Source organism: Pristiophorus japonicus, chromosome 11 (assembly GCF_044704955.1).
Source record: "Pristiophorus japonicus isolate sPriJap1 chromosome 11, sPriJap1.hap1, whole genome shotgun sequence".
Lineage (NCBI taxonomy): Eukaryota > Metazoa > Chordata > Chondrichthyes > Pristiophoridae > Pristiophorus > Pristiophorus japonicus.
In genome coordinates, this window is record NC_091987.1 from 84436406 (window position 1) to 84452598 (window position 16193).

Genomic DNA, 16193 nt, shown 5'->3' on the forward strand with positions numbered 1-16193 from the left:
CCAGTGGAAATGCAGGAAGAGATAAAGCCGTTCCAGCAGCACAAGGATGAAATGTCGATACAGACAGACTGCCTTCTGTGAGGCAATCGAGTAGTGGTCCCCAAGAAGGGCAGAGATAACCTTCATCAGTGACCTCCACAGTACCCACCCAGGCATCGTAATGATGAAAGCAATAGCCAGATCCCACATGTGGTGGCCCGGTATCGATGCAGACTTAGAGTCCTGCATTCACAGATGTAATACATACTCGCAGTTAAGCATTGTACCCAGGGAGGCGCCGCTAAGTTTATGGTCTTGGCCTTCCAAACCTAGAGTACACGTCGACTATGCAGGCCCGTTCTTGGGTAAAATGTTCCTTGTGGTTGTAGACGCGTACTCCAAGTGGATTGAATGTGAGATAATGTTGGCTAGCACGTCCGCTGCCACTACTGAAAGCCTGCGAGCCATGTTTGCCACACACGGCTTAAGCGATGTCCTGGTGAGCGACAGGCCATGTTTTACCAGTGCTGAGTTCAAAGAATTCATGACCCGTAACGGGATCCATCATGTCACATCTGCCCCGTTTAAACCAGCGTCCAATCATCAGGCGGAGAGAGCAGTGCAAACCATCAAGCAAGGCTTGAGGAGGGTAATTGAAGGCTCACTGCAGACTCGCCTATCCTGAGTCCTGCTTTGTTACCGCATGAGATCCCACTCACTCACTGGGATCCCACCTGATGAACTGCTCATGAAAAGAGTACTTAAGACAAGGCTCTCGTTAGTTCACCCTGATCTACATGAACAGGTAGAGAGCAGGCGGCTTCAACAAAGTGCATACCATGATAGCGCAAATGTGTCACGCGAGATTGAAATCAATGATCCTGTATTTGTATTAAATTATGGACAAGGTCCCAAATGGCTTCCCGGCACTGTCATGGCCAAAGAGGGGAGCAGGGTGTTTTGTGTCAAACTTTCAAATGGACTCATTCACCGGAAACACTTGGACCAAATCAAACTCAGATTCACGGACTATCCTGAGCAACCCACCTTGGACCCTACCTTTTTTGATCCCCCATCATACACACCAGTGGCAACCGGCACCATGGTTGGCCACGAAGCAGAACCCATCATCCAGAGCAGCCCTGCAGGGCCCAACACACCAGGCAGCCCAGCAAGGCCAGCTGCACAGCAGCCCAGCGAGGGCCCAACAAATGATTCACCAACACCAGCTTTCACACCGAGACGATCAACCAGGGCAAGAAGGGCCCCAGATCAACTCACATTGTAAATAGTTACACTATTGACATGGGGTGGGGCGAGGGGAGTGTTGTTTTATATGAGGACTTGTATTTACTCTGTACAGCCACCAGAGGGCTCATCCCCTGGAGTCGCAAGGAATCCCATAATCCCTTGGGAGCACAGGTATTTAAGGCGGCTTCACAGGTTGGAGAGGCACTCTGGAGACCTGCAATAAAAGACTAAGGTCACACTTTACTTTGAGCTCACAGTGTTCAGTCTGACTCTTTCTCCGTACACAACAGAATTGAATAGAGTTTTTATAGTCAAACTATTGAATGGACAAACGTGTAGAAAGCATTTGGATCAGACCAAACTGTGGTTCACCGACAAACAGGAACAATCTGAAGAGGACAACACAATCATCGATTCACCAACACACACCCAACCAGTAATCGACCTCGCTGTCAATCAAAAGGATGAACCCTGAAGAAGGATTTTAGAATCCCTCTATAATTTGGCCTTCTGGCTTAGCAAATATAGTCAAGGTCTGTCTGCCTAGTAACAATAAGCAAGAACCAATCAAAAACATAGCATGTAGCTAAACTTTGCACACAGGTAAGCACAGCTGCTAGAAACTGCAACCCAGACTGAGTGGGTGTAATTAGGCTAACAGACCGTTGTAGCAACCATGGTCAAGAAATATAGTCCACACCTGCTTATATGTGCAAATTGGAGATGGCTGTGGAAATATTTGTAAATGTCATGTGATGCCAGGCCTGAAATAACAGGCTAACAGCCTTTGTTGCCTCGTAGCTAAAGTGGAAAGCCCCCAATATCACTAGAAACGTTGTAACTGTCAAAAGGATATTGTGGTCAGTTGATGGAACAAGTGATGCATGCGGATTGTGGATTTTAGCTTTAAATTCTGTATGTTGGCAAACAAAAGGCTGCGTTGGTAACAGCTAGCTGCGGAACTCTGTACCTTCTCCCTTGGCCCAAGTTTTAGGTAATGAACGGTGTACTTTTTACTCTCAACAGACTGTGCATGTGAGTCAGATTATTCAATCTCAAATTCACCCACAACAAACTCACCATTCCCAACAGTCCTGTCAGACCAGCCGTACTGCAGTGCAGCAATTGTCCGATCAACTCACCCATGCCAGAGTTTGAACTCAGACGATCAGCCAGGGAGCGTAGGGCCCCAGATGGTTTCAACTTGTAAATAATTTGTATCAAAGACTTTGGAGGGAGGGGGGGCCGCAGGAGTGATGTTATGTATGTAAACATTGTAACTGTGTAAGACTTGCCACCAGAGGGCACAACTGTTGGAGGCCCAAGGGTCACCTGCACACTTAGGCACTCTGGAGTTGTATTAAAGCGACTAAGGTCACATCAGTTTTAGCTCACAGTACAGTCTTCTGGAGTTCTTCCATACTTGACAAGGGAGTCAAGGGTTATAGGGAGCGGGCAGGAAAATGAAGTTCAGGCCAAGATCAGATCAGCCATTATCTTATCGAATGACGGATCAGGCTCAAGGCGCCAAATGGCCTACTCCTGCTCCTATTTCTTATGTTCTTATGTTCTTAAAGTTCACTCTCCGATCACTTTTTAGTCGGCCGGTGTGATGAAAATTACCTTTAACAAACTGTAGGCCCCACTTTAGCCTTCGGTGGTGTCAGAAGCAGCATTGGTGAGAATTCCAGTGGGTTCGATCATCCTGCAAATCCCAACTCCATCTATGATAGCAGGCTGGAAAAAACTCTCCCTTAAATCCCTTACCACTGCACTTTCTAATTCCCAACTATCTAGCCTTTGGCCTGCTATTCTCCACGATATCTCTGCAGCTACCGACTTACTAAATCACACCCTCTCCATCAACTTTGAAGCCCTTGTCCCCACTAAAATCATTACACATTCTCACCCTGGTCATTCCCCCTGATACCTTAAGTCCAAGGGACGCAGACATAAGAACATAATAAGAACATAAGAAATAGGAGCAGGAGTAGGCCATATAGCCCCTCGAGCCTGCTCCGCCATTCAATATGATCATAGCTGATCCGATCATGAACTCAGGTCCACTTCCCTGTCCTCTCCCCATAACCTCTTATTCACTTATCGGTTAATAACTTGAACGTCTTTGGCGGACAAGTGATCTAATTATCCCTCACCCGATTTGGCTAGACCAGATATTGGGCACTACCAGGTCCTGCTCTCCACTAAAACTGTCCACTATTCTAAGATTATCCAGGATGGCAAATATAACACCAGGCTTCCCTTCTCCACCAATAACTGTCTTCTCAAACCACTTTTCCCGCCTCCTCCTCCCTCACCGCCAACAATAAGGACTTCTTTGTCAAAAAGATCGCCAACATCCGTTCAACTGCGTCTGCTTTCAATTCCCTCCCTTCCCCTTATCCTCCCAGATCATACTTGCTCTCCATTTTGCCCCGGCTCAAACCCTAAATTTGTATATTTTACTAATTTCTCTCCCCTCTTGCCCTTTCAAAGCTCATCTTACAATGAGACTGACCTCCTGCTCTCTCAATCCTATTCCTACTAAATTGCTGAGAACCCAACTTTCCTTCCTGGCTCCCATGTTAACGGATATTGTTAATAGTTCTCTCTCCTCTGGTATTGTTCCCCTTTCATTCAAATCTGCCACCATCACCCCTCTCCTCAAAAAACTAACCCTCGACCTCTCTGTCCTTGCAAACTATCGCCCCATATCCAACCTCCCTTTCCTCTCCAAAGTTCTTGAATGTGTTGTCACTTCCCAGATCCATGCCCAACTTTCCCAAACTTCTTGCTTGAATTCCTCCAATCAGGCTTCTGCCACAGTACTGAAACTGCTCTTCCCAAGCTCACAAATGATATCCTAATTGACTGAGACTCTATCCCTTCTTGTCCTTCGGGACCAAGCTACGGCTTTTGACATGGTTGACCACAAAATTCTGCTCCAACACCTCTCCGCCGTCATCCACCTGGATGGGACTGCACTCGCCTGGTTTCATTTCTATCTTTCCAGCCATAACCATAGAATCACCTGAAATGGCTTCTTTTCCCAATCCCGCATTGTCACCTCTGGTGTCCCCTAAGGATCAATCCTTGCCCCCTCCTATTTCTCATTTACATGCTCTCCCTCTGTGACATCATCCAGCACCACAATGTGAGTTTTCACATGTACCCTGATGATACCCAGCTCTACCTCTCCTCCACCATTCTCGACCCTTCACATCTCTATACTATCAGACTGCTTGTTCGACATTTGATGACCGGGGGGCAGTGCTGTGTGGCGGGGTCAGGTTGGTGGAGGACCTTTGCCTTACGGATGTTTAGCATAAGGCCCATGCTTTCATACGCCTCGGTGAAGGCGCACAGCACTGCCCCCCGGTCATCAAAATCCACGGCTCGGCCTTGGATAACATGGACCATTTTCCATACCTCCGGAGACTACTATCAGCAAGGGCAGACATCAGTGTCGAGGTCCAACACTGCCTCCAGTGTGCCAGCGCAGCCTTTGGTCACCTGAGGAAGAGAGTATTTGAAGACCAGGACCTCAAATCTGGCACCAAGCTGAAGGTCTACAGGGCAGTAATGATACCTGCCCTCCTATATGGCTCAGAGATGTGGACTATATACAGCAGACATCTCAAAGCGCAGGAGAAGTATCACCAGTGCTGCCTCCACAAGATCCTGCAAATCTACTGGGAGGATAGATGCACCAATGTCAGTGTTCTCGCTCAGGCCAACAACCCCAGCATTGAAGCAATGACCACATGCGACCAGCTCCGTTGGGCGGGCCACATCGTCCGCATGCCCGACACAAGATTCCCTAAACAAGTGTTCTACTCAGAACTCCTACACAGCAAGCGAGCCCCAGGTGGGCAGAGCAAACGTTTCAAGGACACCCTCAAAGCCTCCTTGATGAAGTGTAACATCCCCACCAGCACCTGGGAAGATTGCCCAAAGTGGAGGAAGAGCATCCGGGAGGGCGCTGAGCACCTCGAGTCTTGTCGCCGAGAGCATGCCGAAACCAAGCACAGACAGCAGAAGGAGCATGCGGCAAACCAGACTCCCCACCCACCCTTTCCTTCAACCACTGTCTGTCCCACCTGTGACAGAGACTGTAATTCCCGCATTGAACTGTACAGTCACCTGAGAACTCACTTTTAGAGAGGAAGCAAGTCTTCCTCAATTTTGAGGGACTGCCTATGAAGATGATGATGTTCGACATCCATTGCTGGATGAGTAGAAATTTCCTCCAATTACATATCGGGATGACCGAAGCCATTGTCTTCGGTTCACACCACAAACTCCATTCCCCTTCCACTGAATCGATCTCTCTCCCCGGCAAAGATACAAGGCTGATCAAGTCTGTTCATGACCTTGGTGTCAGATTGGATCACCATTGAGCTTCCTACCTCAGATCCGTTTTATCACAATGACAGCACATTTCCACCTTCGTAACACTCCCACCTCTGCTGTTACCTCAACTTATCTGCTGCTGAAACCCTCATCCATGCCTTTATCACATCGACACTTGACTTTTCCAATACACTCCTGGCCAGCCTCTCTAGTTCTACCCTCCATAAACTTGAGGTCATCCAAAACTCTGCTGCTCGTGTGCTAAATCACACCAAGTCCCACTCACCCATCTCCCCTGTGCTTGCTGATCTACGTTGGCTCCCGGTTAAGCAACACCTCGATTTTAAAATACCCATCCTTGTTTTCAAAACTCTCCATGGCCTTACCCCACCTTATCTCTGTAATCTCCTCCAGCCCTATAATGCCCTAAGATCCCTGTGCCCTGCCTATTCTGGCCTTTTGAATGTCCCCGATTTCAAATGCTCCACCATTTGCAGTCATGCCTTCAGCTGTGTAAGTCCTAAGCTCTGGAATTCCCTCTCTAAATCTTTCTGCATCCCCACTTTTCTTTCCCCCTTTAGGATGCCATTAAAGTCTACCTCTTCGACCAAGCTTTTGATTATCTGCCCCAACATCTCCTTATATGGTTTAGTGTCAAAATTTATTTTGTTAACACTCATGTGAAATGCTTTGGGACATTTTATTATGTTAAAGGCACTATATAAATAGAAGTTATTGTTGTTGTTTCCCACACCCTGCCCAGTAACCTCCAGCATTTCTCAAATATGACAGAGCTTCGGTGTCTAATCCCACCCCAAAATCCACTGTCACCCACATTAATTGTGTGCCCAATCCTCTTAAAACATTATTTTTTTTCAAGGTTCACATACGTCTAAATGTCACTTGGCTGAGGTACGGGCTGGCATGGTACCCATGGAAACATGAATCAGGAATTGTGTCAATCCTTCATTAGAGGAATGGTGTTAAGGTAAAGAAACAATAATACCTAACCACATAACACCCTTCCTGCAGGCATCTTGGCCCGTAGAGGGATCGAGACATTGGCAGTCTTTATTACAACTGGACTGCTATCCAGCAATCGTAGAATTGACCTCCGGATGTTCTGAACTTGAAAAAACAACCCAACTCGACATCAAGAAAGCAGCTCTACAGACAGATGATGGCCAAGGTCCAACAAAAAACCCATGACCTAAAGAACAAATGGTGGGTGGAGAAAGTGCAGGAAAGCCAGCAGTTAGCCGACAACCATGACGTGCGAGGATTCTTCGGCACAGTCAAGACCACCTACGGCCCAAACACCCAATGCCCTACCTCACTGCTGGCCAAGAAGAGTGAAGTATTCATCAAGAACAGAGAGGCAGTCAGTGCCCGTTGGAAGGAGCATTTCGAAGATCTCCTTAACTGAGACTCTGTCTTCAACGCGAGTGTCCTCGACTCCATCCCGCAGCATGCTACCCGCCACCACCTCAGCACAGCCCCAGCCTAGCACAAGGTAGAAAAGGCCATCTGACAGCTGAAGAACAGCAAGGCATCAGGAACAGATGGAATCCTCGCCGAGAAATGCAGGGAACAGCACCAACCCTTGTACATGGCATTCTTTGACCTCACAAAGGCCTTTGCCACTGTCAACCATGAGGGATTATGGAGTGTCCTCCTCCGTTTCGGCTGCCCTCAAAAGGTTGTCACCATCCTCTATCTGTTCCACGATGTCATGCAAGCCATGATCCTGACCAACGGATCCACCACAGACCCAATCCATATCCGGAGCGGGGTCCAGCAAGGCTGCATCATCGCACCAACGCTCTTCTCGATCTTCCTTGCTGCAATGCTCCAGCTCACCCTCAGCAAGCTCCCTGCTGGAGTGGAGCTAAATTATAGAACAAAGGGAATCTGTTCAACCACCTCTGCCTCCAGGCCACATCCAAAGTGGTCTCATTTTCTGTCATTGAACTACAGTAAGCAGACGATGCTTGCGTCTGCGCACACTCGGAGGCCGAACTCCAAGCCATCGTTAACACCTTCACCGAGACATATAAGAGCATGGGCCTACACTAAATATCCGTAAGACAAAGGTCCTCTACCAACCTGACCCCACCAGACAGCACTGCCCCGGGTTATCAAAATCCATGACGAGGCATTGGACAACGTGGACTATTTTCCATAACTCAGGAGCCTACTGTTAGCAAGGGCAGACATCGGCAAAAAGGTCCAACACTGGCTTCAGTGTGTCAGTGCAGCCTTCGGTCGCCTGAGGAAGAGAGTGTTTGAAGACCAAGACCTCAAACCCGGCACAAAACTTATGGTCTACAGGGCAGTAGTGACACCCGCCCTCCTATATGGCTCAGAAATGTGGACTATATACAGCAGACATCTCAAAATGTTGGCGAAGTATCACCAGCATACCTCCACAAGATCATGCAAATCCATTGGCAGAATAGACGCACCAACATCAGTGTTCTCACTCAGGCCAACATCCCCAGTATCAAAGCATTGACCACGCTCGATCAGCTCTGTTGGGTAGGCCACATCATCCGCATGCCTGACACGAGACTGCCAAAGCAAGCGCTCTACTCGGAGTTTCGACATGGCAAGCGAGCGCCAGATGGGCAGAGGAAACATTTCAAGGACATCCTCAAAGCCTCCTTGATAAAGTGCAACATCCCACTGGCACCTGGAATTCCCTGGCTCAAGAGCAGCCAAATTGGAAGAAGAGCATCCAGGAAGATGCTGAGCAACTCGAGTCTCTTCACCAAGAGCAAACTGAAGCCAAGCATTGTCAGCGGAAGGAGCTTGCGGCAACTCAACCTCGCGTTCCTCCAACCACAATCTGCCCCATCTGTGACAGAGACTGTAGGTCCTGCATTGGACTTTTCAGTCACCTGAGAACTGATTTTTAGTGTGGAAGCAAGTCATCCTCGACTCCGAGGGACTGCCGATAAAGAAAAGTTTCTACTGGAACAGTATTGAAATGGCACCGAATGGTGAAGGCTATAACTGTGCATTTCTCCTTTAATGTCATCTAGTTTACAACAAGGATAACTATGCACCAATGCATACTCCACAACTTGGCGTATGACTAATTTTTAAAACAGTACAGTTTGTAGATTGTCAACATTTTGTTTTAAAACAGTACATTCATTTAAAAAGCTTGGAATTTCGATTGCTAATCTTTTTATTCTGTCATATTATGAATCTCATGATTGCCAAAAGCTGGTTGGCACCGATCTAAATCAGCCTTTAACCCTTTTTCAAAGGACACACATATGAAAGAAACACATCTACTTCATTCTTTATAATGACTCGCTTGGGATGTAAGTTATGTGGCAGGTAATGTGCTATCGTCATCTCCCAAGCATCTACAAATGCCACCTTGATGCCTTCAAACATCTTTCTGAGCAGTAAATCAAGCTGATAGGAGTACCAGTCACTGTTGTAGAGACTGGCCTGCCGTGGAAGGGCCTGGACGTTGGCAGTCTTTATTACAATCAGTGTATCTGGACTCCTATCCAGCAATCGCAAAATTGATCTCCGGATGTTCTGCAGCCTTCGGATGTATGTTTCTACTGGAAAAGTGTTGAAATGGCACCAAATGGTGAAGGCTATAACTGTGCTCTTTCCTCCTTTAATGTCATCCAGTTTATTTGCCATGAATGGCAGGTCCTGAAGTGAAATGGGTGCAATTCGAATTGGTTTGCCATGAGCATAATATTCCACCTTGATCTTTTTGTTGATATCCAAAGCGAGATGAGGGCCGGTCTTTGGAGAATTGCCAAGATCAAACTTCCTGAGATCTAAAACAAAAGATGTCAGATGATGCTGTCATAATTCTGCAGATAATTATTATTAGCCATGAAATAACCGATCATTGAGAATGTCAGTGCATCAAAACTAAAGTCACATCTGTAAGAACCATTCAGGCTCAAGGGCCGTGTCAGCTATCAGATTCGGAGGCACCCAGAGCAGAACAATGCACTGGAGGTGGGCAAGCAAGTGGATACATGATATAGGAGGCCTTGTAGTTGGATGGGGCAGTTTCTGCAGGGCATTCTTTAGGATGGGGCCTCCACCCTCCCCAAACAAGAGATAATACACATCAGAGGGAGCATGGCCAGAGGAAGGGACTTTTTCAGATAGGTGAAAACAACCCACAGTCATATAGTGACTTTAACAGACAAAAAACCTCCTAAGCCAATACTTGTAGTCAGGCAAAAATTACTGAGACAAAGGAGATATTAGGGTGGTGACCAAATGTTTGGTGAAAGAGGTGGGGTTTAAAGAGTTTTACAAAGGATGAGAGGGAAGTGGAGTGGCAGAGAGGTTTAGGGAGGAAATGGCTGAATTTGGGCCTTGATTCTGAAGGCAATGCTGCCAATGGTGGGGTGAAGGGAGTGGGAGATGCACAAGAAGCCAGAGGAGTACAGATTTCTAGGAGAGTTTAGGGATGGAGAAGGTTACAGAGATAAGATTAGAGGAGGCCATGAAGGGATTTGAACACAGTGATTAGAATTTCAAATTCGAGGTAATTGTTGGATCGGAAGCCAAGAAATGTCAATGAGCACAGGGGTAATGATTGAGTGGAACTTAGTGTGAGTTAGGACAGGGCAGCACATTTCTGGAGGAGCTGAAAGTGGATGGGAACCAGCAGTTACGCAGGAAGCACTCTCACAAATAGGTAAACAGAAGGGCTAAGAACCACTCGGCCGAGTGGGTGTGTGCATTGCCAAGAGGGCATTGGTAGAATAGAATTTGGAGGTGACAAAGGAATGGATGAGTGTTTTGGCAGCAGATGGGTTAAAGCAGGGGAGATGTTGCTGAGGTAGAAATAGGCAGTCTTTGTGATGGGGGGGATGTGTGGTTGGACTTTCAGTTTTGGGTCATACAGAGTGCCAACAGTCTGCTTCAACCTGAGACAGTGGTCGGGCAGGGAGATGAGATAGATGGCAACAATATGGAGTTTTGTGGAAGTAGCCGAAGGAAATGGCTTCAGACTTCCCAATGTTTAAGTGGAACAAAATGCAATTCATTCAGGACTGATGCCAGATAAGCAGAGGCAGCAGAGAAGTTGCAAGAGCTGTTACAGAGGTCGGGATGGCTGTCATCAACATACACGTGGAAGCTGGCCCCATGTCTTCATGCGGCATCATGTAGATGAGGAAGTTGAGATGGTCAAGGATAAGGCGTTGGGAGACTCCGGAGTTAAATATGAAGATTGGGTAGAGTAGACATTGCTGGAAATGCACTGGCTATAATTAGATAGGTAAGAGTGGAACCAAGTAAGGGTGGTCTCTCAGAGCAGATGTTCTCAAGGGGGTTGGGAGATGGGTTGGACATCAGTATGAAAGGGTGTAGAGAGGGTGAGAAGAATAAGGAAGGATAATTTACCATAGTCTCATTCAAAGAGGATGTCATTTGTGAATGTGATTAGAGCAGCTGGAACCAACTTCAAAATTATTTTAACAATTTGATTTTTCACATCCTGCTAGTTTCAGCCAACATCCCAGAATCTTCCATCACCATCCCTGGGTATGGCCTGTCCCACCAGAAGGACAGATCCAGCAGAGATGACGGGACAGTGGTATAAAGTCAGGAGGGAGTGGCCCTGGGAGTCCTTAGCATTGACTCTGGGCCACATTAAATCTCATCGGTTCAAGTCAAACATGGCAAGGAAACTCCCTGCTGATTACCACATACCGCCCTCCCTCAGCTGATGAATTAGTATTCTTCCATGTTGAACATTATTTGGAAGGAACACTGAGGGTAGCAAGGGCACAGAATGTATTCTGGATGGGGGACTTCAATGTCTATCAGCAAGAGTGACTCGGTACCACCACTGCTGACCAAGCTGGCCGAGTCCTGAAGGACATAGAAGAATGAGAGGTGATCTTATCAAAATGTATAAGATTATGAGGGGGCTTGACAAGGTGGATGCAGAGAGGATGTTTCCACTGATGGGGGAGACTAGAACTAGAAGGCATGATCTTAGAATAAGGAGCCGCCCATTCAAAAGAGATGAGGAGAAATTTCTTCTCTCAGAGGGTTGTAAATCTGTGGAATTCGCTGCCTCAGAGAGCTGTGGAAGCTGGGACATTAATAGATTTAAGACAGAAATGGACAGTTTCTTAAATGATACGCGGATAAGGGGTTATGGGGAGCGGGCAGAGAAGGGGAGCTGAATCCATGATCAGATCAGCCATGATCTTATTGAATGGCGGAGCAGGCTCAAGGGGCCGTATGACCTACTTCTGCTCCTACTTCTTATGTTCTTATAGCTGCCAGACTGGGCCTGCAGCAGGTGGTGAGAGAACCAACGCAAAGGAAAAACCTACTTGACCTCGTCCTCACCAATCTATCTGTTGCAGATGCATCTGTCCATGACAGTATTGGTTGCAGTGATCACCGCACAGTCATTGTGGAGACGAAATCCAATCTTCACACCGAGCACACCCTCCGTCACTAAGGTCAAAAGGTGGCACTAACACCATGCTAAATTGAATAGATTCAGAACAGATCTAGCAGCTCAAAACTGGGCATAAGAAGCTGTGGGCCATCAACAGCAGCAGAATTGTATTCCACCATATTCTGTAAACTCATGGCCCGGTATTCCCTCACTCTACCATTACCATCAAGCCATGTGACCAAAACTGGTCCAATGAGGCAGCACCAGATGTACCTAAAAATGAGGTGCCAACCTGGGGAAGCTGCAACACAGGACTACATGCATGCTAAACAACGGAAGCAGCATGCTATAGATAGAGCTTAGCGATCCCTCAACCAATGAATCAGATCAAAACTCTGCAGTCCTACCACATCCAGTCATGAATGGCGGTTGACCATTAAACAACTAACGGGAGGTGGCGGCTCCATGAACTCAGGCTCCAGGTTCAATAATGGCAGAGTCCAACACTGGAGTGTAAATGACAAGGCTGACATGTTTGCAACCATCTTCAGCCAGAAGTTCCAGTGGATGATCCATCTCAGCCTCCTCCTGAGGTTCCTACCATCATAGAAACCAATCTTCAGCCAATTCGATTCACTCCACATGATACCAAGAAATGGCTGAGCGCACTGGGATACAGCAAAGGCTATGGACCCCGAAAACATTCCGACTCTCGTGCTGAAGACTTGTGCTCCAGAACTAGCTGCATCTCTTGCCAAGCTGTTCCAAACATCATCATCATTGGCAGTCCCTCGAAATCGAGCAAGACTTGCTTCCACCCTAAAAGTGAGTTTTCAGGTGGCTGTACAGTCCAATATAGGAATTACAGTCTCTGTCACAGGTGGGGCAGACAGTCATTAAAGAAAAGGGTGGGTGGGGAGACCAGTTTGCCGTACGCTCCTTCCGCTGTCTGCGCTTGATTTCTGCATGCTCTTGGCGACGAGACTCGAGGTGCTCAGCGCCCTCCCGGATGCTCTTCCTCCATTTTGGACAGTCTTGGGCCAGGGATTCCCAGGTGCCAATACAACTACAACACTGGTATCTACCCTACGTTGTGGAAAACAGCCCAGGTATGTCCTTTCCATAAAATGCAGGACAAATCCAATCCGGTCAATTAACTCTGCATCAATCTACTCTCAATCATCAGCAAAGTGATGAAAGCTGTCGTCAACATTGCTATCAAGCGGCACTTACTCACCAATAACCTGCTCAGTTTGGGTTCCGGCAGGACCACTCGGCTCCGGATTTCATTACTTGAACTAAAGAGCTGAATTCCAGAAGTGAGGTGACGTCAAAGCAGCATTTGATGGAGTGTGGCACCAAGGAGCCCTATTAAGATTAGGAATTCGGGGAAAGACACTTCACTGTCTGGAGTCCTACCTAGCACAAAGGAAGATGGTTGTGCTTGTTGGAGGTCAATCATCACAGCCCCAGCACATCACAGCAGGAGTTCCTCAGGGCAGTGTCCAAGGCCCAACCATCTTCAGCTGCTTTCGCAATGACCTCCCTTCCATAATAGGGTCAGAAGTGGGGATGTTCGCTGATGATTGCACAGTGTTGAGTTCCATTTGCAACTCCTCTGATATTGAAGCAATCCATGCCCACATGCAGAAAGTCCTGGACAACATTCAGGTTTGGACTGATAAGTGGCAAGTAACATTAGCGCCACACAAGTGCCAGGCAATGACTAGCTCCAAAAAGAGGGAGTGCCTAACCACCGCTCCTTGACATTCAACGGCATTACCACTGCCGAATCCCCCAACATCAACATTCTGGGCGGTCACCATTGGCCAGAAAGTAAACTGTGGTTTCAACAGTAGGTCAAAGGCTGAAGAAATATCACCAACTCTGCCTCCGCAAGATCCTGCAAATCCCCTGGGAGGATAGACGCACCAATGTCAGTGTTCTCAATCAGGCCAACATCCCCAGCATTAATGCACTGACCATACTCAACCAACTCTGTTGGGCGGGCCACATCGTCCGCATGACCAACACGAGACTCCCAAAGCAATTGCTCTATTCGCAACTCCTACATGGTAAACGAGCCCCAGGTGGGCAGAGGAAATGTTTCAAGGACACCCTCGGAGCCTCTTGATAAAGTGCAACATCCCCACTGACATCTGGGAGTCACTGGCCCAAGACCACCCAAAGTAGAGGAAGAGCATCCGGGAGGGCGCTGAGCACCTCGAGTCTTGTCGCCGAGAGCATGCAGTATACAAGCGCAGACAGCGGAAGAAGTATGCGGCAAAGCAGACTCCCTACCCACCTTTCCTTCAACCACTGTCTGTCCCACCTGTGACAGAGCCTGTAATTCCCGTATTGGACTGTTCAGTCACCTGAGAACTCACTTTTAGAGTGGAAGCAAGTCTTCCTCGATTTCGATGGACTGCCTATGATGATGATGATTCTGCGGCAATTGTTTCACCTCCTGACTCCCCAAAGCTTTTCCACCATTTATAAGGCACAAGTCAGGAGTGTGATGGAATATGCTCCACCTACCTGGATGAGTGCAGCTTCAAAAACACTCAAGAAGCTCGACACCATCCAGGATAATGCAGCCCACTTGACTGGCATCCCTTCCACCACTGGCGCAGCATGCCTGCAGTGCGCACCATCGACAAGATGTACTGTAGAAACTCGCCAAGGTTTCTTCGACAGCACCTCCTAAACCCGCGACCCCTATCACCTTAAAGGACAAGGCCAACAGTTGTATAGGAACACCATAAGAACATAAGAACATAAGAACATAAGAATTAGGAACAGGTGTAGGCCATCTCGCCCCTCGAGCCTGCTCCGCCATTCAACAAGATCATGGCTGATCTGGCCGTGGACTCAGCTCCACTTACCCGCCCGCTCCCCGTAACCCTTAATTCCCTTATTGGTTAAAAATCTATCTATCTGTGACTTGAATACATTCAATGAGCTAGCCTCAACTGCTTCCTTGGGCAGAGAATTCCACAGATTCACAATCCTCTGGGAGAAGAAATTCTTTCTCAACTCGGTTTTAAATTGGCTCCCCCGTATTTTGAGGCTGTGCCCCCTAGTTCTAGTCTCCCCGACCAGTGGAAACAAACTCTCTGCCTCTATCTTGTCTATCCCTTTCATTATTTTAAATGTTTCTATAAGATCACCCCTCATCCTTCTGAACTCCAACGAGTAAAGACCCAGTCTACTCAATCTATCATCATAAGATAACCCCCTCATCTCCGGAATCAGCCTCGTGAATCGTCTCTGTACCCCCTCCAAATCCAGTATATCCTTCCTTAAGTAAGGTGAGCAAAACTGCACGCAGTACTCCAGGAGTGGCCTCACCAATACCCTATACAGTTACAGCAGGACCTCCCTGCTTTTTTACTCCATCCCTCTCGCAATGAAGGCCAACATTCCATTCGCCTTCCTGATTACCTGCTGCACCTGCATACTAACTTTTTGGGATTCATGCACCAATGGTGGAGCAGTGGAGGCGTGTCCTGCTCAGTTGGCTGAGTGAGCAGTGAGGAGAGGAGCTCCTGCTTTTGCTCCTGGCTGGGCCTGTGAATTAGCCCAGGAAGAGAAGGAAGGAAGGAAGGGGCTTCCCACCAACTTTCACCCGGAGGGAGAGGAGGAAAGCAGAAAACTTTTTTTTTTACCATTTCTACAAAGAGTTGGAGAGAGGGGGAAAGACCAACAACAACATCCAGTGTGGAAGGAGGGAGACTCTACTATTCTACAGGTGGGTGTATTGGTGCAGTCCCCAATAGACTTTGTTGTATCGGTGGGGGGGAGGAAAGAAGACCACTGAGGGCCGGAACATCGCGGGGGGTGTGTGTGTGTGGATAGTGTGTGTGGGGGCCTTGCTTATAACTTGGCCCCACACACAATTGAACCCCCCCCCATTGCCTAGCCTGGGGTAGCTGGAGCTACCAGGCTGAAGATTTCTTCAATCACCCGTTAAACATCGTTGGGAGTGTGTGCCTGGGTGGCTCTAGCTGCCCCAGGTGAAGACATCTTCTCCCCTCACCCGAAGACCACCCCAAAGACTATTTGTGTTTTGCCATCTGGGGATTGAACCCACCCACAGCTGCGAGGAGAGACCTGCCCTCGCAGCCCCCCCCCCCTTCCCACCCCCCTCTCTCTTTTCTCTGCTACTCTGTTTCTCCCCTCTCTCTCTGAG

General features: G+C 47.9%; 1 protein-coding gene across 1 annotated transcript in view; it reads right to left on the reverse strand.

The window, feature by feature from the left end:
- Positions 1 to 8841: 8841 nt before the first annotated feature.
- LOC139275785 (NXPE family member 3-like) overlaps positions 8842 to 16193 on the reverse strand; it is a 50496-nt gene continuing 43144 nt past the window's right edge. The window contains exon 4 of the mRNA XM_070892987.1: positions 8842 to 9395. Coding sequence (XP_070749088.1) covers positions 8842 to 9395 — 554 coding nt within the window. The remainder of the gene's footprint in view (positions 9396 to 16193) is intronic.